The 25,325-nt window shown below is 46.1% G+C and overlaps 1 protein-coding gene across 12 annotated transcripts in view; it reads right to left on the minus strand.

Moving 5' to 3' along the window:
• The window catches only part of LOC140408851 (amyloid beta precursor protein binding family B member 2-like), a 466,668-nt gene that overhangs the window by 245,434 nt on the left and 195,909 nt on the right, over positions 1 to 25,325 (minus strand). The window contains exon 1 of one of the 12 annotated variants that reach the window (XM_072496636.1): positions 11,003 to 11,175. The exons of 10 other annotated variants lie outside the window; for them this stretch is intronic. In XM_072496636.1, coding sequence (XP_072352737.1) covers positions 11,003 to 11,054 — 52 coding nt within the window. In that variant the 5' untranslated portion in view covers positions 11,055 to 11,175. Of the gene's footprint in view, positions 1 to 11,002; positions 11,176 to 25,325 lie in introns of those variants that run through there. One more of the 12 variants, XM_072496635.1, reaches the window with a different exon arrangement.

A 25,325-nucleotide genomic window follows, 5' to 3' on the forward strand; every position in this document is an offset into this window, starting at 1 on the left:
TTGCCAGAAACCTTAAATCTGTATCCCCTAGTGCTTGAGCCATCAGCCAATGGGAACAACTTTTGCTTATCTATCTTAGACAAGCTGGTCATAATCTTGTCCACCTCTATCAAATCTTCCCTCAATCTCCTTCGCTAGGAGAGCAACCCCAACTTCTCCAGCCTAACCTTGGAGCTAAAATCCCTCATCCCTGCAACCGTTTTCACAAATCTTTTCTTCACGCTGTCAAGAACCCTCACTTTGATTTACTTCAGAATAAATGCTCAAATGCGACAATAAATGATAATGCACTGTTGACAAAGTAACAGTGGAACACATTTGTGACAGGGAAGCTTTGTACATCGAATGTCACAAGCATAATAATCACTACAAGCGGTAGCAGGCGGGATGAAGTAATCAAGTATGTCTGGGAATCCTCAGTTTCACACACAAATAGAAAAGATTGGCAGAACCAATCCTATCTCTGTGGCAAAATTACTTTAGTCGAGTGTGTAATATCCCACACAGGCCTACACAGTGGGATTGCTAGTCTTGCCCATGCTCCTTGCGGAGTACGAGCTCTCCCACTAAGGGGCATAATATCTCAACTACCAAGGTTATAAAAGGTCAGAAGTCAACCAGTAAGGCACCCACCCAGTAGAGATCTACTGGGGAATATAAGTATGCTGTTTGTAAATAAAATTACGTTCTTACTTTACTCTATTTGGGCGCCCACATTCTTATTAAAAAGAGTGGATTCTTCCTGTCCTGGAACAGTCTCTAGACACCAGAAAAGTCTAGTGTCTAGTAGAGATATAGATCAGGATATGGACTTTATACAATGTGATTTTTTGATAAGGATATCTTTGAAATTGACTTTAAAAATTGGATACGGTGTTGGAAAAATGGCTGCCACGGGTCAAGTGACCTTTGTGATTTCTGCAGCCACAAATAATTAACTCAGTTCTCTGGAAAGTTCTTAAAATTTAAATGACTATGGGTGAAATGTCTTTCCTTGAAAAGAGTACCAAATCAACAGCCCCCAGACTCGAGGTCTACAAGTTTAACACTCAAACGGAGAGGTACAGAGTGATAAGTTTATCATTAGCAGGTGTGAATAGCCACCATTCATTTTTTTTGTAGTATCCTGAGACCACAAAGTAGGTAGTTGAATGCATTGTTTAAAAGAAGCAGCTTTGTTATATAAATAAATAATGATGCTTGACAATAATAGCAACACAGCAGAACAGTAGTAACAGTAATAACTTTAAAAACAGGAGCACTAGTAATCCATGTCTCAAAATAACACACTAACACTCTTCTCCCCACCCCCACGTTGTGCCTTGCAACAGGCTGTCCATTGTCCTTTGAAAGATCGCTGGACTGGAGTATACGCCAAAAAGCAATCAAGTCTATATGAACAATCCTTTATGCATGTTGATGGTCACTTCCTGCTTCAAATCTTCCTCTAATAAGAGTTGATGATATGCCTGGCTCATGTCCAGTTTTGAAAACATTTTGCCTCTCATAAAACTTGCAAACAAATTTGCCACCTTGGGTAATGGATAAGCATCTACCTTGGAAATCAGTTTAACAATGAGTTTGTAGTCACCACATATATGGACCTTACAATTATTTTTAAGGACAGGAAAGATTGAAGCTGGCCACAAAAAAGCTGAATAGATCCAATGATTCCAAGCCTTTGCAGCCGTTCCAATACCTCTAAATCCTTCTCATGGCATAGGGCACTGCCCTGGGCTTGAAAAAGTGAGTAACCCAAGGATCTACATACAACTTTACAGCAGTACCATGCAATGCGCTCAGTTCATCCTTGACCATGTCCGGATACTTTCTGACAGCATCCTCGGTCACCCTAGTATGCTCGACTTCATCCCCACTTCAACTTAATTTTGCTGAGCAAGTCCCGCGCTGATAAACCCGACCCCCTCCCTTTGACCACAAGGAGGCGTACCCTTGCTCCTTGACCATTATGCAATATAGACTTCCACCACCCCAAGCTAAGGTATGTGGTCTCTGGTGTACATCTGAAGATTCATCTCTGCTGGAGTAGGGGCTGGCATTTGGTTAGAGTTCCATGTCAACTTGTACGTCTCTTCATTAAACACAAATACAAAGGCTCCTGTGTGAAACTCCACCTTGATTTTGTCATCGACCACCACTGTAGTAAAAATAGGTTCTGCTGGTGCCTCATTCACATTAAACATGCTGCAAGCTTGCTCCTCTGCCTGCTCCAAGCTGGCTAAATGATGTGTAGCTGATTGACACTGCTTCCAAGTTAAACTTTCTGCATTTCTCCATTAAATGTCCCTTCTTGTTGCGCCGGTGATAAACAGCATCCCTGAATTTGCAGTGATTTGCATTGTATGGTCCACCACACCAAAAACACAACAGTGTTCACCGTTTTGCTTGCAACCTCTTTCTTCATTTAATGCATCGCTCCCGTCTGGGCACCAACATTAGCCTTCTGAATATCTTTAGCATTAGTGGCAGCTATTTCCTTGCCCTGCAAAATTTCCATCGCCTTCTTAAAAGTCAGTGTGACTTCACCCAACAACCGACGCTGAATGCTGTCATGATTAATGCCACAGACCAACCCATCTCTGAGCATATCTTCTAAAACTTTTGAAAAATCACAGTGTTCTGAAAACTGATATCATTCTACCTCAAAATTAGCTACCGATTGATACGCTTTCCAAAAATGGTCATAACATTTGAATCTTTGAACCACCAAGAGTTTTGGGTTATGGTGATCAGGGCCAGAGCAATTAAATCTGCAATTAAATCTGCCATGGCTTCTGTGGCATGGCCAGATTCCACATCAAATCTAAACTTCACCCCGCGTACACACAGAACAATTGAGCGTCCATTCACCTAATCTTCTATTCCATTTGCTAAAAAGAAATGCTGCAACCTATCCACATATTCTCATTGAACTCACCAACCACCCTGAATAAGTTCATGGAGCTGCTACCTTGAAATTCTGTCCAATAAACCCACAATGAAAACTAGCTACTCCCTGAATGTAACCTTGTGTTCCACGCTGAGCATCGGAAAACGTTGGGGTTTATTTTTGCCATTTTCTCCTCGTCGCCAAAAAGATGTGGTAACTTGAGACCACAAAGTAGGTAGGTTCAATGCATTGTTTAAAAGGAATTTCGTTATATAAATATATTTATAAAATAAATTTAATGTGCCCAATTAGTTTTCCCCCCAAAGGGGCAATTTAGCGTAGCCAATACATCTATTCTGCACATCATTCGGTTGCGACGGCAAGACTGTTCAACCTCCACACGGACAGTGACCTGGGACCGGGATCGACCCTGGGTCCTTGGCAACATGAGACAGCAGAGCTAACCATTGCGTCACCATGTGGGCCTCCCCCTTATATAAATAACAACGTTTTGACAATAGCAGTAACTTAGTAGCAACAATAATAACTATGTAAACAGCGACATTTGTCAAACAGGTCTTGCTTACAGATCATCCTGTTGCAGATTGAAAAGCCCCCCAAAGTTATCACATGCTCAGATTCCTCAACAGACACCAGAAAAACAATTACTCAGGAAAAAGGCTTACAAGAACACTCTGTACTCAAAATTATACTCAAAATACACAGGTTGGTTTCTCATCCCCACTCTGCCAATAGTGACATTCCAGAGGCGGCAGAGAATCCAGGGTTGTCAAAAAAGCGCTAGGACCAAATTAAAAGCAGTTAGGTGCTCTCACTTCCTCTTTCTCTGCAGGACACACCTAACTGCTTTTGATGTGGTCAAGAGCGGATAGATGTTTATAAACATTTTGGTTGGTTTCACAGCAGGTTACTTGAGATCCTTGAAGGGAAATCAAATTAAACAATCCAGACAGTTGGCCGTGTGCAAGCATTCAATCGCAGCCTCGTAAAACCAAGTTACAATTGATGTGATTGAAAACATTACAGATCAATAATCTGAGTGGTTTAAACCCTGCTGATGGTGTTTTCACTTTCCAGAAACTTATAACTGCTTTCTCTGCCTGTGCCAGCAGCTGGAGGGCACAGGTAAGTTTAAAACAGTGCTATATTCACTGTCTCTGTCTGGACTAGCTTCCAGGCAGGGGGCCCTGTAATGGGAGGGTCTCTGGTGGTTTGGGGGGGGGGTCTCCGGTTTGGGGGGGGGGGGGGCGGGGTCCTCTGGTGGTGGGGGCGGGTCCTCTGGTGGTGGGGGCGGGTCCTCTGGTGGTGGGGGAGGGTCCTCTGGTGGTGGGGGAGGGTCCTCTGGTGGTGGGGGAGGGTCCTCTGGTGGTGGGGGAGGGTCCTCTGGTGGTGGGGGAGGGTCCTCTGGTGGTGGGGGAGGGTCCTCTGGTGGTGGGGGAGGGTCCTCTGGTGGTGGGGGAGGGTCCTCTGGTGGTGGGGGAGGGTCCTCTGGTGGTGGGGGAGGGTCCTCTGGTGGTGGGGGAGGGTCCTCTGGTGGTGGGGGAGGGTCCTCTGGTGGTGGGAGAGGGTCCTCTGGTGGTGGGGGAGGGTCCTCTGGTGGTGGGGGAGGGTCCTCTGGTGGTGGGGGAGGGTCCTCTGGTGGTGGGGGAGGGTCCTCTGGTGGTGGGGGAGGGTCCTCTGGTGGTGGGGGAGGGTCCTCTGGTGGTGGGGGAGGGTCCTCTGGTGGTGGGGAGGGTCCTCTGGTGGTGGGGAGGGTCTCTGGTGGTGGGGAGGGTCTCTGGTGGTGGGGAGGGCCTCTGGTGGTGGGGAGGGTCTCTGGTGGTGGGGAGGGTCTCTGGTGGTGGGGAGGGCCTCTGGTGGGGGTGGGATGGGTGCCTGGTTTGAGGGGGGGGGTGGGAGTGAGGAGAAAGGTCCCTGGTTAGGGCAGGGGAAGTGTCACTGGTACAGGGTGTGTGTGTCTCTGGTGTTGGTGGGGGTCACCCTCACACGGTGGGATCGGAGGGCGACCCAGCAAACCCCACGGTTGGGGGGGGGGGGGCGGGGAAAGAGTTGCATTTTGGGGTTGGTAAGTTGCCCAATCTCTCTCTTTCTCTCTCAGGCTGCCCACTCAAAATGGCAGTCCCACGCAATCTCCATCATGCATAAAGTTACATAGCCAAGGGATAGGTAATCGCCTCTGGGATCCCACTCCCACTACAAGTGCAAATCAGAGGTGATTAATCTCCGGCAGAAGAGCACAGCCTTCTAAGCCTTTGAAATGCTGAGAAGCAATCTATGATTTCTACTTTGGAAAGCAAGGCATGAATTTTAACTGTGCCCAGAACATGTCAAGACTTGAAAAGAACATGTTTTTTCTTGTGCTGAAAGTTGACCAGAGTTGGCTGTATCAGCTAATGATGTTAACTCTCTCATGCATAAGACAAAGGGCAGAAAATGCCCCTTTAGAGGGTCTTGAAAAACATGCAAGCTTGTTGAACATTTATGGATGAATGATTAAGTAATTGCGAGCCAATCTAGTGGACTAAAAACGGGTTTCACCACATATGACGCACGGTTAAAGTCAAAAAGGGTACAAAAAAAAGTTCGTTAGACCCCAGGATGCACATCTCAAGAGAGCAAGACCACGACGGTCAACTGGGCACAGCAAGAGACAGTGCTGCAGTCGATCAGAAGCCCATGGACTAATGTTCAACTGAACGGACTGTACATCACTGCTTTTGTTAAGTATCACGCTTTGTACTGATCATGAAATATCAACTCACCTATACGAAGAGTATTTGTCATTCGTCATGAACGAGTCTTTAATCCGGATTTAGCTGGAAATCTACAGTTCTACAGACAGGATGCAAGAGCAGAACAGGAGGCCGATTTCCATGAGATTTATAGATTGACCAAAGCGTCAATCCTCAGGATATCTGCAGGCAAATGCTTGCAACTGTTTACTGGTCACCTGCAGGCAGATCCACTGGAGAGCACCAAGCATGAGGAATTACCAGTCCTATCAGCTGTATGGCGCCACCATTTTGTGTTGCTTTCTCCTTCCCTGCCACCTCAGCAACACACAGTTTTCAGAGTGAGTCTGTCAGCCACCCTAAAGGGCAGCACGATAGCATAGTGGTTAGTACAGTTGCTTCACAGCTCCAGGGTCCCAGGTCCGATTCCTGGCTTGGGTCACTGTCTGTGTGGAGTCTGCACGTTCTCCCCGTGTGTGCATGTGTTTCCTCCGGGTGCTCCGGTTTCATCCCACAGTCCAAAGATGTGCGTGTTAGGTGGATTGGCCATGATAAATTGTCCTTCGTGTCCAAAAAGGTTAGGTAGGGTTACTGGGTTACGGGGATAGGGTGGAGGTGTTGGCTTAAGTAGGGTGCCCTTACCAAGGGCCGGTGCCGACTCAATGGGACGAATGGCATCCTTCTGCACTGTAAATTCTATGATTCTATGATGATTCTATGATTCACTTTGAACACTCTTGATTGCCTCTCCTGCATTCCAAACAGCCAGCCATGCCAGATTGATTGGCGCTCCAGAAGATAGTTTAATTGGCAGCCCTCTTCTAGGAGGCTAACGTCTAACAATCCACACATCCGGGCTTGCAACCCAGAAATCAGCCGTGAACTTGGGCTCGCAACTCAAATGGAAAAGTTCAAGCTGCATAACTTCTTGTGTGTGCTTTGGGATGGGGGGTTATTTTTTGTCTGTAGGCAAATGTAATGAACGCACTGCCTTGGAAGTGTGTTGGAGGCAGGTCCAATCGATGTATTCAAGAGGACATTAGACGATTACTTGGGAATGGCACTAAGTCATAATGCTCATTCGGAAAGCCAGTGCAAAAATGATAGGCCGAATGGCCTCCCTCTGCACCGTAACATTTCTGTGATTTCCATCTCATACACATTTTGGGGGAACTGCGAAAATCAAGAGCGATATTTTTGTATTACTATGCATACAAACAGTGCACCATCATTTTGTTTGTAGTTTTATAATGCACCACTAGGTGGTGAATGTCATTTCAGTTCATTTTTATTAAGGTGCTAACAATTGTTGTACCTACATCATCATAGCCTGCAAGATGGTCAGTAGAGATTAACCTTTTATGTGTATTCCACCAGCAGCAGCAAAGTTGCGATGTCAGTTTTCTTGAAATGCAGAGGTAGTGCAATAATCATTGATAAATCTGTATTTTAAAAAATGACTCCGCATTGGTGCAAAGAAAGATTTTCCGAAGACGCAAAGTGGTTGTGTATGAAAAATTGACGTCCCTAAACAGTATTACTGGATTATTTATAAACAGTCTGCCCGGGACCTGTTTGTGACCAACGAACAAACAGAAGAATAGCCAGGTAGCCAAGAATCAGAGGAAAGTAGCCGAGGGGGGGGGGGGGGGGGGGGGGGGTGGGGGGATGGCAGCTACACCGAAGAGAAAAGAAAGGTGAACCACAAGGAGAAGGGGAGGGGGGGGGGGGGGGGGCTGAGGGGGTGGAAGAGGGAGGAGACAGGGAACAATAGAGGGGAACCAGTGAGGTGGGGGGGGGGGGGGGGGAAGGGAATGACAGCCGGAAGGAGAGTACTGGAAACAATAACAAACTTGGCATCTACAGGAGCAGAGAACAAGGAAAATCCGGGCGAAAGACGGCAGGAACGGCTGAAGCGGAGGTGATCGCGAGACAACAACGGCAGCGAAAACCATCCAGGAGAAGCAAACGACAACACCAACACCAGATCCATTCACGTATTGCCCTCTGTAATTGTTCTGTATTTGTTTCCCCGGCACCCATATGTACCCCCCCCCCAGTTTCTCTCCCCACCAAACAGATGCCTACTTGTGCGCTAAAAACAATATAGCCAATTGTACAGAGCGGCTGTTGTTGAACTAGCACATAATACCTTACCAGTTATTTTATTCTAACTTTTTTTGTTGTTGTTTGTTTTGTTTTTTTGTGCATGTTCCCTTCTCTTCTATGTATATATGTGTGTACTCTATTTTGTGTACATTACGGTAAATATACTTTATTCAAAAACCCAATAAAAAACATTTATATAAAAAAATATAAGCAGTCTGAATGTGTATCAATGGTGCCATGTGACCTCCTAAACTACTGTGCTTGCAGTAGGTAATCTAAGCCTTTCCTTCACTCTGCTGGGCAGTGATGATCATGTCAGTGGTATCTCTCATTGGGAGAAAACTGCACTGTGACTCTGGAGGGAGTTCCCCGCCCAATGGGAGGAGGCAGTTGAAAAGGATCCTTGCACTAATCTTCCCTCCCATCAGCCAAGCATAACCAACAACATGCATCCATACATCTTGTACATGTCCACTGCATCCACCACTTCACCCAAAGCAAAAGTTAAACTGCCTTAAACGACCTCCAAAAATAAAATGTGAAGCTGAATTCAGATGTGCAGGAAGTTACAACTATTAGAGCAATAGATATTAGCTAAACATTACAGCACAGAATCAAGGTATTCAGACCACCTAATCTATGCGGATGTTTAGCTCCACATATACAGATACCACAGAATGGCAGGAGATTATTACATAAAAGAATTGCGACAGCTTTTGACTTAAACAAAAGATCAAGAATATGATTTTATTGTTAATGCTACAGAAATTATGAATTTAGCCTTGCCATTACAACCCACCTAAAATAAAATAAAATATAAACAAACACCTGGAGTGAATAGAAATATTAAGCCCCAGCTCTAAATTATTATTTACAAATTAAATATTTATTTCCTTGCAAAAAGAAAAGAAATCTGCTTGAATTATCATCCAAATCCAAAATGTAATTCTTGCTCGGTCATAGGGACTATTATCAATTATTGAATTATATTAAACAACATAGTATTCACATGTAATTTTTGAACTGTATCAAATTCATGGTAAAAAAAAAACGCCCTCAAGAGAAACCTTCAAAACTGTTTTGAAATTTCAAAAAATACAGTGAATAAACTAGAGAGGAGTTAAGGAGGAATGTTTTCACCTAGAGGGTAGCGGGGGTCTGGAACTCACTTCCTGAAAGCATTTTTAAAAAACTTGGATTTGCTCCAGGAATGCTGTAACCTGCAGGGCTACAGACCAAAATCTGGAAAGTGGGATTAAGCTGGGCGGCTCTTTTTGACTGGCACAGGCATGATGTACAAGAGTCAGACAGTCATACAGTACTGAAGAGGCCCTTCAGCCCATCAAGTGTGCACCAACCAAACAATGTTAAATCTACACTAATCCCACATTCCAGCACTTGGGTCATAGCTTTGAAAGTACAGACATTTCAAGTACTCACCAACATACTTATTAAAGGTTGTGGGGTTTCCGGTTTCTATTACTCATCCAGGCAGCGCATTCCAATCTCCCAATACCCTCTGGGTGAAAATAGTTTTCCTCTAATCCCTGTACCCTCACCTTAAAATTATGCCCCCTCTTTTTTGAACCTTCACCTGAGGGAAATAGTTGCTGCCTATCTACCGTGTCCATACACCTAATAATCTTATACACCTCAATCAGATTCTCCCTCAGCCTTCTCTGCTTTAAAGCAAACAAACCGAGTCTATCCAACCTCTCTTCTGTGGCCTAACCAAAGTTTTGTACAGCTCCAACATAACATCTCAGTTCTTATAATCTATGCCACACCTGATAATGTCAAGAGTCGGGCTTTGCTGAAATCTATATCAACTACGTCAACTGCACTACTCTCATCTACACAGCTGATCACTTTGTTGAAAAATTCAAAATTTGTTAGACATGACCTCCCTCTGATAAAGTCATGCTGACTATCCCTGATAAAACCTTGCCTCTCCAAGTTAAGATTAATCCTCTTCTTCAGACTTTTCTCCAAAGGTTTCCCTACTACTGATGTGAGACTCACTGGTCTGTAATTCCCTGGTTCATCTCTACCACCCCTTCCTGAAAAGTGGAATCACATTAGCTGTCCTCCAATCCTCTGGCACCTCCCCAGGGGTTGGGGGGAATTAAAAATTTGGGTCAGAGCCCCTGTATTTTCCTCCCTTGACCGTCACAGCAGCCTGGGATACAACTTACCCAGACCTGGGGATTTGTCCACTATTAAACCCACCAAAGCCTTCAATACCTCCTTACTCGCTACGTCAAACTGTTCAATAATCATTGTCCCTCTCTCTGAATTCTGCACCTGCACTCTCCTTCTCCGTAGTGAAGACAGATGTGAAGTCTTCATTTAATATCCCACCAATATCCTCCAGCTCCATGCACAGTTTGTCGCCTTGGTCCCTAATGGGCCCGACTCTTTCCCTGGTTATCCGTTTCCCCTTAATATACTTATAGAATATCATGGGATTCTCCCTAATCCTACGCACCAGTGCTTTGTCCTGCTCCCTCATTGCTCTCTTAATTGCTTTCTTAAGTTTTGCCCCACACTTTCTATACTCCACTAAAGCCTCCACTGACTTGCTCCCTTTGCAACTGCTAAAAGTCCCTCTTTTCTTTCTTATCCAGTCCTGAATATTTCTGGACATCTAGGGTTCGCTGGGCTTGCTGTTCCTATATTTTGCCCTAATGTTGGCCTGTTCTCCCATTTCGTTTTAGAACGTTCCCCCACTGTTCTGCTGTAGATTTCCCCACAAGTAGCTGTTCCCAGTCTATTTTGGCCAGATCCTGCCTTATTTTAATAAGAAGTGCTGAATTGTACTCCTTCTGCGCCATAAATCTTCTATGATTCTGTTTCAATGAATGGCCATGACCACACCCTAATTTTAGATATGTATAAAATTAATAAAAACATTTCACAACAGTGCTGAAAATACAGGTGATATACCTCTCAGCTGCTTACATTCCACCCACATACTCACTGTCCACTGGTAACAAGTCATCCTAGGTTACATTTCATGTATTAAAACACTTCAGTTATATTTCAAATATTGAAAATCCACATAATATACAAGGAGACGAAAGGTGGTTTTACAATTTGAGTCTTTCCACCCTAATCATGCACCCCTCCCCCTCCTCCCCACACCCCACTTAACATCATTGCTGCACCGTCACAAATATAGCCTGGTTTTTAAATAATTAAACTCTAGATCATTCCGCATGCAGAACAAGATGTCTGAAGTTTTACCTACCCTCATAATTCACAATAATGATGGCCAGCTTGTAATCTTTCCCCAGCATCATTGCGTGAACAGGCACACAAGTAAATTCCCTCCCTTGCAGTTCAGTTAATAAATGGGAACTCTTGTGAAAGAGATCATGGTTAGACAATACTCAGAGAGCAGACTTCCGGGTTATGTCTAGTGAAACCCGCTCATTCTTGATAAGACTATACAAGATAGAGACTGATCATTTGGTGCATTCCGCCTTCCTTTCCGCTCAGCACTTCGCGTTGCTATGACGACCAAAAAGGATCGTCTCCCTGCAGTTCCTCAGCAAAACAATCACGTGACCTAAGAGATACAGTATTGCGAGGCAATTTATTTTTATTGGTTAACTAGAAATACTTGCAAACATCAAACACACCAAAGGACAAAAGGTTCTTGTCCAGTGTGGTGGGCAGTTATTAAAGTGAGGTAAAAGGCTGCAGCCCGTTTATTACCCATCTACTCATAGCACCAGGACAATACTTCTGAAAATTTTAAATCTCCCTGAGGCACCAAGTCACCTTCAAGTATTCTTTGCGCACTCTCTCCTCTATCCGTAATTTTAAACACAAAATCTAACACTTTAGTTAGCAGCCGGAAACAATATTTCTACATTATATGCAGAAATTGCAATCACGGTCATGTCTGAAAACCATGATTAGGACAAAGTACACTGGAGACTTCGTCACAGCTCCATCACAGAACCGTAAGCTTTTCTGAGAAACGTTCACACACAGCCACATTTAATGCAGCTGTCACTACATTTCATTTTTAATTGTAAAATTGTACACTGCCATAATCAGTGCCATCTCACTTAATTTAAGTGAAATCCTACACATTTACTTCAGTTAACAACACAAAAACCAAGTTTGAACACTGAAACCCAGGCAATTGTTATAAATCTCAATACATTTATGCGGAATAACGAATGGTGAGATGAATTACAGACATATGTGCAATCCAAAGATCATTCTGGGTTGCATTAATCCTGCACATAAAGGACCATTAACATTTGTAATTCACTGCAGCCTATTGGGAGCGGAAAGCATTTCATGAAAAATTGATTCATGGTTTGACAGGTGAAGAAATGAAGAACATGAGCAACAGCAAAACGTATATGATGGATAATCTTCAAATTGAGACAGAATGCAACAGCTTGCATCATGCCAATGTTTAGAAAATGTAGTGAACGCTGAGAAAGCCTTCGATAGGGTAGAGTGGGGGTACCTGTGGGAGGTGCTGAAGAGGTTCGGGTTTGGGGAGGGGTTTGTCAGGTGGGTTAGGCTGTTGTATGAGTTCCCGATGGCGAGTGTGGCCACAAACAGGAGGCGGTCAGAGTACTTTCGGTTGCACCGAGGGACGAGACAGGGGTGTCCCTTATACCCCCTGCTCTTCGCACTGGCTATTGAACCCCTGGTTATGGCACTGAGGGAGTCAAGGAACTGGAGGGGGTTGGTGCGTGGTGGGGAGGAGCATAGGGTGTCACTTTATGCGGACGACCTGCTGCTGTATGTGGCGGACCTGGTGGGAGGAATGCCGGAGGTAATGAGGATACTGAGGGAATTTGGGGATTTTTCGGGGTACAAGCTCAACATGGGGAAGAGTGAGCTGTTCGTAGTTCATCCAGGGGACCAGGAGAGGGGGATTGGCGAGCTCCCACTAAAAAAGGCGGAGAGGAGCTTCAGGTATCTGGGAGTCCAGGTGGCCAGGAGATGGGGGGCCCTGCATAGGCTTAACTTTACAAGGCTGGTGGAGCAAATGGACGAGGAGTTCAAGAGGTGGGACGCGTTGCCGCTGTCCTTGGCGGGTAGGGTGCAGTCAATCAAAATGACGGCGCTCCCAAGGTTTTTGTTCCTGTTCCAGTGCCTCCCCGTGTTTATCCCCAAGGCTTTTTTCAGGCGGGTTAACAGGAGTATAATGGGGTTTGTGTGGGCGTGAGGGGCTCCGAGGGTGAGAAGGGTGCTCCTTGAGCGGAGTAGAGCGGAGCGGGTTGGGACTGGCGCTGCCCAACCTCTGTGGATACTACTGGGCTGCCAATGCGACGATGGTGCGCAAGTGGGTGATGGAGGGGGAGGGGGCTGCATGGAAGAGGCTGGAGACGGCGTCTTGTGTGGGTACGAGTCTGGGGGCGCTGGCAACGGCGCCGCTGCTGCTCCCTCCAAGGAGGTATACCACAAGCCCGGTGGTGGTGGCTGCCCTCAAAATTTGGGGGCAGTGGAGGCGGCACTGGGGGGGAATTGTGGGCCTCGGCGGGGACCCCACTATGGGGGAACCATCAGTTCGCCCCAGGAAGAACAGGTGGAGGGTTTGCGGGGTGGCACAGGGCAGGGATACGGAAGTTGGGGGACCTGTTTGTGGATGGGAGGTTCGCGAGCCTGGGTGAGCTGGAGGAGAAGTACGGGCTCCCCCCGGGGAACACCTTCAGGTACTTACAGGTAAGGGAGTTTGCCAGATGGCAGGTGACGGAATTCCCACGGCTACGGCCACACACAATACAGACAGGGTACTCTCCGGGGGGGGGGGATCTTGGAAACTTACCAGGTGATGCAGGAGGAGGAAGCGGCCTCGGTGGTGGAGGTAAAAAGTAAGTGGGAGGAGTTGGGTGAGGAAATTGAGGAAGGGACGTGGGCAGACGCCCTGGGGAGGGTGAACTCTTCCTCATCGTGCGCAAGGCTCAGCCTCATACAGTTTAATGTGCTGCACAGGGCACACATGACCGGGACAAGGAGGAGTAGGTTTTTTGGGAGTGAGGACAGGTGTGTTAGGTGCTCAGGGAGCCCAGCAAACCACACCCATATGTTCTGGGCATGCCCAGCGCTGGAGGAATTTTGGAAGGGTGTAGCGAGGACGGTGTAGAGGGTGGTAGGATCCAGGGTCAAGCCGGGCTGGGAGCTCGCAATATTTGGGGTGGCAGAGGAGCCAGGAGTGCAGGAGGCGAAAGATGCCGGTATTCTGGCCTTTGCGTCGCTGGTAGCCCGGCGAAGGATTCTTCTTCAGTGGAAGGATGCGAGGCCCCCAAGCGTGGAATCCTGGGTCAACGATATGGCGGGGTTTATTAAGCTGGAGAGGGTGAAATCTGCCTTGAGAGGGTCGGTACAAGGGTTCTTTAGGCGGTGGCAACCGTTCTTAAGACTTCCTGGCAGAGCGGTAGACATTGGTCAATGGCAGCAGCAACACCGGGGGGGGGGGGGGGGGGGTCACTTTACTTTTTTGTTTTTGTTATTTATACTGAAGGGTCTGAGGGGTTGTATAAACTTGTATTAAGTCGGGGTGTTAATGTTAATTTGTTATTTATGTACAGGGGGGGAGGGGGGTATGGAGGGTTGTTTTTCTGAACTGTGTTCTGTACTTAACCCTGTTGGGTTTCTTTTTCATTTTGTTATTGATATTTTATGAAAACCCTTTAATAAAAATTATTTTTAAAAAAGAAAAGAAAATGTAGTGAAAAATGACAACGTAGATGCATTTTTCAACTTTTTTCCCCAGGACCCACTTTTGCCAATCGGTCAACCTTTGGGAGCCACACCGGCCGACCTTTTGGACCCAGACCACGTTTGCTTACCTTTATTATGAAAGTGGAGCCTGCTTGGTCCTGACAAGTACACTCCAATCAGATTCACAGTGAGAACGAAAAGTGCAACCTCATACAAGTAGGTCATTGTGAAGGACAATAACAAAATGCTTGTTTTACTCAGCACTGGCTACTCCAGAATGCTGACAGCTTCATGGGCTTTTGGTGTGTTTTAAATGTGCTGTCACAGGTCAGGTACAGCAGCTTAGTTTCATCATTTGGAGTCAGCTATATATTAATAACTGATTCTTGGGTCTCAATCTCAAAAATAATTTTTCGCCCACCACGTCTCTTTCAAAATCTGAAACTTCTCCTCTCATTCCCTGCATTTAACACACATGAGTGTTGCATCCTTATTTACATTGGTACAATTGACAAAACCATACCTCAAGAAATCATCTTTATACTGCTTTGTTCCCGAGTGAAGTTTCTTCTTTGTAGGCTGCTAATCAAAGGCCCTGGAGCTTTACACAGAACGAGCATTAGCACTGCTCTGTCCTGCCGTGGATTCTCCCGGGCAGCTCTCCACAGCAGATTCAGATGCGAGATCCTGGCCAGTATGTTCACTGGCTGTCTATTCCTCATAACAAAAAGATACATCTTCACAGTCCTCTTCCTTGATTGCTTAGCAGCTAGAAAATGGAAGAGGCTCTCCTCTGTAATTTTGTGCCAAAAGTATGCACATAGGGGTCGCTTGATGTCAAGTGCAAGTGTAGGGCGCACTGACCTGCTCACTGCTGCCACTTATGGCCAGAAGACTTCACATAGCCTAATTTTGCTCTCATTTTAAAGCTGGTAGCGGCCACAATCCTCAATTTAAATGCCGGGAGTAACTGTTGGGCACTTCTCCCACGATTGAGACCACCACAGGAATACCGCAACCAATTGCTGTTGCGACCCTCTTGACACCTGCCCAGGACCGACTTGCACTAAATCTTGATGTAGGCTACCTCGAGTCTGGTCTCTACTATGGAGTAGTTAATGGGAACAAACACATTTCTATTACTAGTCTTTAGAACTAGATACACAGTGGACGGAACTTCCCCAAAATTCGGCTAAGCATCTGTTCCGCCGCAAAAACTGGTGCGAATCCCGCTGATGCATTCCGACTGCAATAATGAGGCACGTTGGGGGAAAACATAGAACATAGAACGATACAGCGCAGTACAGGCCCTTCGGCCCACGATGTTGCACCGAAACAAAAGCCATCTAACCTACACTATGCCATTATCATCCATATGCTTATCCAATAAACTTTTAAATGCCCTCAATGTTGGCGAGTTCACTACTGTTGCAGGTAGGGCATTCTACGGCCTCACCACTCTTTGCGTAAAGAACATAGAACATAAAACAAAGATCCCCATGTGACAAATGCCATGTCTATGGAACTAGGTTTTGATTTGCCCAGCCTGGAGGTTATCTGAGCATTTCTATCAAGGGGGCACTACATTTAAACAGCTCCACAGCACTGGATCACAGACAGGCCAGGAGAATGGCAGCAAGAAGCCTGCTCCCCGCTTCACGGAGGAGGTCCTCACTTGTCGGTTTGATGCCCTAGAGGAGAGAAGGGGAACAATTTACCTTCAGGCCGGCAGGAGATCCTCCAGCAAGATCATGCACCTCGTCTGGGAGATGGTGGAAGCACTGGTCAGTGCCAGCAACCTCCACAAGTATGAGTGTATGTGTGTGTCTGTGTGTGTCTGTGTGTGTGTGTGTCTGTGTGTGTGTCTGTGTGTGTCTGTGTGTGTGTGTGTGTCTGTGTGTGTGTGTGTGTTGGGGGGGGGGGGGGTGCAATACCTCAAGAAGATGAACAACCTATTCTATTCTGCCAGGGTAAGTGCTCCTTGTATTTTCTCTGCACGCCACCTTGCCGTCACCCCTCACTACGTAACCTCAACCCCTCGTGCTGTCAACAAGCAGGGCCCCAGTCTCCCACAAGCTTCCTCACCATCCATGGTACTCTTCTCCTCACAACCCTACCATGCTCATGCATCATGCCCACACATCCCAGGTACCATCAACATCTGACCCTCCAGGCAACCAGCTAACATCATAACCATTTGTGTTTGTGCAGGATAAGCTTGCTCACAACCACCGTGAGTGAGTGAAGTGGGATGCCTGAGCTCAAGATCCTGACTCCTTTTGAGGAGACACCGCTGAAGCTCGCAGGGGAGGAGCAGGAGCGGGCCTGCACTGAGAGGAAGGTGGGCCTGCAAGAGTAAATGAGTCACTGCATGTGCATCCAGATGACGAAACTCAAGTGTGAGTTCTGTGTATCATAGACCATTGCCCTGGCCGTGTACTAATATCATGTTCGTTTGCTTGCAGGAATATAACCACATCCGCCTGGCCTGCCCGCCCACGATACGGTCTTGGAGAAGATGTTAAAGGAGGGCACCGAATAAATGTCACGGCTATCACCCACACCACCCACCAGCGCAGAGATGCACATCTCGGTGGGTGACCTTAGCAGGCAGGCTTCTGCATCACTACCTGGTGAGCACAATGCTTCTAATGCACATCAAGTGGAGGTAGGAACGTCCGAGGGATCGGATAGTTGGAGTTCTGCTGGATCCCAAGACTCTGCTGTGCCCCATCCAGATGCCATGTATCTGGACATGTTCATCCCTCAGCTGTTTGAAGTGCATTGGCAGCACCAGGAATGACAGAAGAGGGCATCAGTGACACTCCTGTGACAAGGCCAAATGGAGGAGTCCCAAAGCCGCTTGCTGCAGGCCACCTCCACATCTGATGTGCATCCTGGGACACACCTATACGCAGTGGAAGGGTACGCAAGCCTAAAGAATTGTGCGGGCACAGCATGGGCGCAGGTGAAGTTAGGCACTAACAGTTGGAGGCACTGTCATTTGTTACATGTTGACGTATCACTAAATTCAAAATTATTGTTGCTCACCACGTTCAACGCTTTAGAAACTTTAAATCCATCGCCCAGTGAAATGGCACTTCTCCCCATCAGACCACAGCTGTCCACACTGGGACTCCATCCCTGTCAGACAGTTAGACCCTCTCAGTGCAAATGTTTCATTCGCAGTGATAGGACTCGGGCATGATTCAGTGAAGCCTAGACCCTTGCCCCTAATCCTCCTCGAGAGCAAAAGGACAGAAGAATGTAGCACAGGACCTCGCTCAGACATGGGTTGGGGAGTCAGCGTGCTGGCAGCAGACCAACAGGAGTCAGACATAAGCAGTCAATGTGGAGCATTACATATCATTCTTCACTGTGAGTCGTCATCATGCTCGTGCATTGAATGGGAAGCAGACACTCATGGGCACCCCAGCCCCAGCATGGAGATTGATATATCTGCCACCTTCATCCAGTGGTTGCAGTGGGGTCACAACATCCTGCCGAGAGGCGGTAAGGACATCTCTAGCCCTCTGCTCATGCATACCATCGGCCCCACCAGGCCTCCATCCTCAGCGGGCCCTTCTTCGACGCCCTTTTGCACGTCCTCCTCAGAGGACACAAGTTACTCCTAGAGATCGTTATCAGGAAGAGGCTTGCCCCGCTGCCCAGCCAGGTTGTGAAGGGCACAGCAAACCACAACAATGTAGGAGACCCTCCGGAGGCTTTGTGCTGCGCTGCACCCAAGTGGTCAAGGCAGCGGACCTGCATCTTCAATGGGCCGATGCACCACTTGATGAAAGCTTGGATTGCACCGTATGCCACATTGTACCTGGTCGCCATAGCAATCTGTGGCCTCCGCACTGATGTCATTAGCCACAACCGGAGGGGATATCCATTGTCCCAAAGGGGATATCCATTATCCCTCTACCCTGATGTGTCCCTCAAAGACTCCAGGGATCTATAACTGGCCAAGAATGTAGCGGTCATGCACACTCCCTTGAAGTCTGATACACATTTGCATGAAACGCATCTGGTACTTGCACACCAGCTGAACACAAGGGAGTGGAACCCCTTGTGTTGATGAAGGGTGCTCCCTGGTGCCATGTGGCGTGGAGAGTAACATGGATGCAGTTTATCGCTCTGTGCACCTGTGGAATACCAGCTATCTGTCTAAACCCTGTCGCGCTCTCCTCCTGTTGGGCCTGTCCAGGTCCAAGTGGATGAAGTCCAGAACGCATGTATACAGTCCGTCCATCACAGATGCATTTATGGGCAGATGCCTGTGAAATACCACAGTGGTCCCTGTTGAACCCTCGAAGGACCCGGTGGCAAAGACGTTCACTGCTGCTGTGACCTTGAAGGCCACAGGGAGCAGGTATCCATCACCATCACGTGGTGTGAAGTCCGCAAGGCCATGGTTCAGGTGGTGCACAGTCTCCTTCATAAGAATCTTTGATGGCACAAGGTCTCGGACAGCTCCATGAAGGACACAGGGGCCTGGTAGACCCTAGGTCTTCTTCAGGTTCTTCATGCCCCCTGCACAGGTGGTGCGGCCTCTGGCCCCTGATCCTGCCCTGCAGATCTGGTCCTCTTCAGTAGGGTCTTCCCTCGGAGCCAGCAGTGAGAGAGAGAAAGAAAGAGAAAGGAGAGAGGAGTGAGAGAAAGGAGAGAGGAGTGAGAGAAAGGAGAGAGGAGTGAGAGAAAGGAGAGAGGAGTGAGAGAAAGGAGAGAGGAGTGTAGAAAGGAGAGAGGAGTGAGAGAAAGAGAGAGGAGTGAGAGAAATAGAGAGAGAGGAGTGAATGAAAGAGAGAGAGAGAGAGAGAGAGGAGTGAGAGAAAGAGAGAGAGAGGAGTGAGAGAAAGAGAGAGAGGAGTGAGAGAAAGAGAGAGAGAGGAGTGAGAGAAAGAGAGAGAGAGGAGTGAGAGAAAGAGAGAGGAGTGAGAGAAAGAGAGAGAGAGGAGTGAGAGAAAGAGAGAGGAGTGAGGGAAAGAGAGAGGGGTGAGAGGAGTGAGAGAAAGAGGAGTGAGAGGAGGGAGGGGGAGGAATGAGAGGGAGTGAGTGTGTGTAGATGATGTCACAGCTGCTGACCATCATTACCTCCCCTGACCCATTGGCCTTTCTAGCCTGGAAGCTGCTGGTCCCAGAGCTTCGCCGGCAGCAATCGCACACTCACAGCTCATATGCACTCCCATCTCCAGAACAGTACTGTACCTGGCCTAAGCCCTCACCCAGTTAGATTTGCCTGCAGCGGTCAGTCTGGAGTTTCCCCTTCCATAGTCCAATATAGTTTCAATCTTTTCTTCAGTATTTCACTTTCCGGAACCGTTATTTCTCTTCACGATTGCGCTGTGGCATCCCTTGTGATAATCAACTTTACGGAATTTGGTACTGCTGAATGACCCAATCCAATTGAATTTCTCGTGTCTTTCCAAATGTCACAAACAGGAACTTCAAAATCACCAGAGCAGCTTTCGGTCAACACCCATTTTGTCTTGAACACAATCAAAACACAAAACTTCACATCCGGGCACATGCTTTGCATCAAGGTTTGTTGTTTTACAACTTGCGCTTCAGACCACAGGTATTCATTCTGCTATAGACTGAACGACAGGCTTCCTTTTCTTGTCAACGGTGAATCTCATTTTGCAATTGTATAACTTCCCAATTCCTTGACACATTGCTCCCTCCAAACTCCTCTGTGAGCTTCAATAAGACTTCACAGATTCACTTTTAATCCGATGTACAGCACCCCTTAGACTTGGGCAGCAAGAGGCTTACCATCTTCCTCAATCATGACAAACTCTGCCTCTACATTCTAATCCCCAGTTATCACAGTCACAAGTCAGCATCCAACAGTTTGAAGCTGGGTTTTAGGATGTGTAAGGAAAGAGGCTTTTGACATATTCAAGATGTACACTTGATTCTCTTTGTCTTCAGTTCCTCCCACAGTGCTCTGGCGCTGACATTACTGCCACTGTCTGAATTTGCAATGAGGCTCACTTCAATATCACCAACAATCACTCAAGTTTTTGTGATTGCACCCACTGCCAGGAAACATGTGCCCACGATTGCTATTCGTGCCCTCACCCTCGTCAGAGTCATAGAGTATTACAGCACAAAAAGAGGCCCTTCAGAATATGTACCTATGCCGGCCATCAAGCAGCTGTCTATTCAGAACTTCATTTTCCAGCACTTGATCTGTAGTCTTGTATGCTATCGCATTTCAAGTGCTCATCTAAATGCTTCTGAAATGGTGACGGTTCCCGCCTCTACTACCCTTTCAGGCAGCGAGTTTCAGATTCCCACCACCCTCTGGGTGAAAAAGTTTTCCTCAAATCCCCTCGAAATCTCCTGCCTTTTACCTGAAATCAATGCCCTCTGGTTATTGACCCCTCTACTCAGACTGTTTTCATTAGAAAGACGGAGGCTGAGGGGTGGCAGGGTTCTACAAGATTATGAGGGGCATGGATAGACTAGATGGGCAGGCACTCTTTCCCAGGGTGGAGCGGTCAGTCACCAAGGGGCATAGGTTTAAGGTCCATGGGGCAAAGTTTAGAGGTGATGTGCAAGGCAGACTTTTTACACAGAGGATGGAGAGTGCCTGGAACGCATTGCCAGGGGAGGCTGTGGAAGCAGATACATTAACGGCATTCAAAAGGCATCTTGACAAACACATGGATAGGATGGGTATAGAGGGAAATGGCACAAGGAAGTGCTGAGGGTTTTAGCAAAGGTTTGTATCGTGACCGGTGCAGGCTTGGAGGGCTGAAGGGCCTGTTCCTGTGCAGTATTATTCTTTGTAAGGGGAAAAAGTTCCTTCCTATCTACCCTGTCTATGCCCACCTTGATCAAGTTCCCCACCCCCATCCCAGCTTTCTCTGCTCAGAGGCAAACAACTCCAGCCTAACCAGCCTCTCTTCATAGCTGAAACACTCAAGCTGTAGCCAAAAGGGCATTTTATACAGCTCCAACATAGCCTCGCTGCTGTGGCGAATGGAAGGTTTTAGGAATATTGCCTTTTAAATATTAGGGCAATTTAAGGGTTAAAAGCCTGGGGTTATAGTGTGCTCGACTGCAGTGGCCATGCTTTTGAAAAGGATTTTGTTTTGCATGGCCTGCGAGCTTTTAGGAACCAGAAGACAAAATTGACCAGAGGAATGTGGTTCTCAGTCTGGGTTAATGCACAATGGTTTGACTGGGGAAAGTCCCTGGGGAGTTAATGTGCTTTCAGCCTGGAGAGTTAAGTTGTTTTGCACCTTGGAGAGATGATGTCATTGCTGGGTGGAGCTAAGGGATGCAGAGACAATTTGGAAAAGCTTTGGAGAGGAGTTGAAGTCTGATGTATCTGACACTGAGTCAACAATTCTCTCACAGTAGGATAGTTAGAAAAAGAGAAATAACATTTAATGCAGAACAGTCTTGTCTGAGGACAAGGAAGATGCTGAAACACGCCAGGTGAACCAGTTTTTGCAGATATTCAGCCAGAGCCTGAAGGGCTCGAACAGGAGCCAAATCTATTCCGTAAAGCAATAACTCTAATGCCATGTTGATTTTAAGACGGATTGAGGACTGACTGTTTCCTTACTTGTTGTTTAATGGGGAATTACGTACTTGTGTTTAAGGACTAATTGTAATTATTATTTTTGAATGTGAAGTTAAAGGGTTTAATATTCCATTCCTAATAAAACTTAATTTTAAAATACCAAATCCCCATTTCTTCATGTAATCACTCCTGGAGGGAATCAGGTAGGACCATGTTTCATGCTGTGAAATTACCCATACACTGAAACCAGCAGCTACATTGGAAGTAAAGTGTCATCCAATGTTAAGTCACCTCTTAATCCCAACAGTTTACACCTCAACTTACCAGACTTGCAGCTTTGGACCACCTGATCCATTATCTGGTTATTCAGATCTGCCGCAACATAAATGCGTCCATCTGATCAATGCCTGCCTCCCAACAAGTTACAACTTGATCAAATTATTCCCCCTCTCTGTCTCATATGATGGAAAACATGGATTTGGAATGTAACATTTGGCACAACCACAGACAAAAAAAAATAAGAGTAGGCCAATCGGCTTTTGAAGCCTGCTCTGCCGTTCATTATGATCATCCAACTCAGTAACCGGTTCCTACTCTCCATCCCACACCATCAAATTCTTTGATCCTTTTAGCCCCAAAAGGTATATCTAACTCCTTTTTGAAAACATGCAATGTTTTGGCCTCAACTGCTTTCTGTAGTAGTGCATTCCACAAGCTGACCACGCAAAGGGTGCAGAGATTTCTTCTCATCTCAGTCCTGTATGGTTTACCCCGTATCCTCAGACCGTGACCCCCGGTTCTGGACCCTCCTGCCATTGGGAATATCCTTCCTGTCTAGTCCTAATAGAATTTTATAAGTTCTATGAGATCCCACCTCATTCGTCTAAACTCCACCAAATATAATTCTAACTGACTAATTCTCTTCTCATAAGTCAGTCCCACCATCCCAGCAATCAGTCTGGTACACCTTCGCTGCACTCCCTCCACAGCAAGAGCATCCTTCCTCAGATAAGGTCACCAAGCCTGCATACAATATTACAGCTGTGGTCCTATCAAGGCCTTGTATAACTGCAGCCAGACGTCCCTGCTCTACAATCCTCTCACTATGAAGGCCATCATACCATTTGCCTTCTTTACTGCTTGCTGCACCTGCAGGTGACTGGTGTACTAGTGTACAAGGACACCCAGGTCTTATTGCACATTCCCCTCCACCAATCTATGGCCATTCAGATCATAATATGCCTGCCTGATTTTGCTATAAAGTGAATAACCTCGCATTTACCTGCTCAGTGAACATGTCCAAATCTCTGCATCCTCCTCACAGCTCACCCTACCATCGAGCGTTGTGTCATCTGAAAATCTGGAGATGTTGCATTTAGTTGCCTCATCTAAATCATTAATATACACTGTGAATCGCAGGGGTCCTAGCACTGATTGCTGCGATACCCTACTAGTCACTGTCGACCACTTGAAGAAAGACTGTTTATTCCTACTCTTTATTTTCTGTCTGCCAACCAGTTTTCTACCATTTCAATACACTACCCCCAAACCCATGCATTTTAATTTTACAAACAGATCTCTTGTGTGGGAATTTGTCGAAAGCCTTCTGAATGTCCAAATAAATAACACCCTCTGACCTTCTCTGATCAACTCTACTGGTTACATCCTCAAAGAATTCCAGTAGGTTTATCAAGCATAATTTCCCTCCTGTCAATCCGTGCTGACTCCATCTGATCATGCCACTGTTTTCCAAGTGTTCTGCTATTAAATGGTCCTTCAAAGCGTTCACTGTATGTTCTTTTTTTCCCCCATGTCAGGCAATACCTTGAAATTCTCCCATACTGAACAACAAAAAGTACCCATTGCTGAGTTTCCTGCATCAACGTAGCCCTGTCCAAAGACAGAACATGACTGTCAGCATACCATTCGAGCGCCTCTAGCCAGGCTTTCCATTTCACATTGGCTGGGCTGACACCCATTGGCTCAATTTATCGGATTGCAGTCATATCAGCTGCAGCCAATACCATGACACAATATTACATATCGCCATATCTATCCTCCTCATCAATGTCACATCTCAGGCTGTAAGAACAACTCTCAAAGTCACAAATTTAACTGCAGGGACAACATAATTTAATCTGCTATGTTGCCTAACTCCCTAATGGGCTGTTTAGCACAGGGCTAAAGAGCTGGCTTTGAAAGCAGACAAAGGCAGGCCAGCAGCACGGTTCAATTCCCGTACCAGCCTTACCGAACAGGTGCCGGAATGTGGCGACTAGGGGCTTTTCACAGTAACTTCATTTGAAGCCTACTTGTGACAATAAGCGATTTTCATTTTTCATTTTCAACATGCGCTATCTGACTTTCAAGTTCCCCTAGGTCAGGTCAGCTCATATATAGTACAGGATGTACCTTATAATATCTTATGCAATTATCTAATATTCAAATCCACACACACAGTCAGCTATCATCATGATACCCTGAAACCATTATGGACAGTAGGACAAAAGTATTTATCTTGAAAATGAAAATTAATTGGGAAGAGGGAAGATAAAGCAAAGTTATTTGCATCTCAAGGAAGATTTCTAAAATGGCAGATTAATAGTATATCGTCAGGCCTTAAATCTAGCTTTCAGTGTCGACAACCTTAGTTGTATTTTTACCGTGGCAGTCAAGTAAATTTGCTGAAATTTTTCCAGCAACTGTTATTATAGGATATTTAAGCTTCAGTGTTAGTTCTATATTAGAATGTTGGGTAAATTTATTGCTGTTACAGACACGGCCACAAGACCACATAAAGAATCTAAACTATCCTCACGATCCAGACTCATCTAAAAGCAAAATCATGGGAATTGACTGGTACCTAATTAAGGAAAAAGCCTGACAACATACAATAGCACTACCTTATCAATTAATTAGAAAGTCCTTTAGCACAATGAATATCACCAGTATTATTCACGCTGTGATAAACTTCATTGCAAGATTGCAGCATTACTGATCATCAACCTTAAAAATTCAATTATGCTGAAGATGGATAGTGATGGTGACTGCATTGTCACTGTTCATTAGCATGGGATGAATAGCATTGATCCACACCAGATTCTACATCTGGTACCACAATAACAAATGGTTACACACAAAGCCGCAAAGCAAGTGAAAAGGAGTCCAGGTCCTGAAATTGCACTCAAAAATCAAATTCACATCATATGTTTGTAATATAAACCAAACACTATTACAAACTGAGGACACATTCAATAGGAATGAAAATCAGGTGGCTTCTACAAGGGGCCAACAGATCCAAATTAAATGAAATGAAAATCGCTTATTG

Source organism: Scyliorhinus torazame, chromosome 3 (assembly GCF_047496885.1).
Source record: "Scyliorhinus torazame isolate Kashiwa2021f chromosome 3, sScyTor2.1, whole genome shotgun sequence".
In the NCBI taxonomy this organism is placed as follows: domain Eukaryota; kingdom Metazoa; phylum Chordata; class Chondrichthyes; order Carcharhiniformes; family Scyliorhinidae; genus Scyliorhinus; species Scyliorhinus torazame.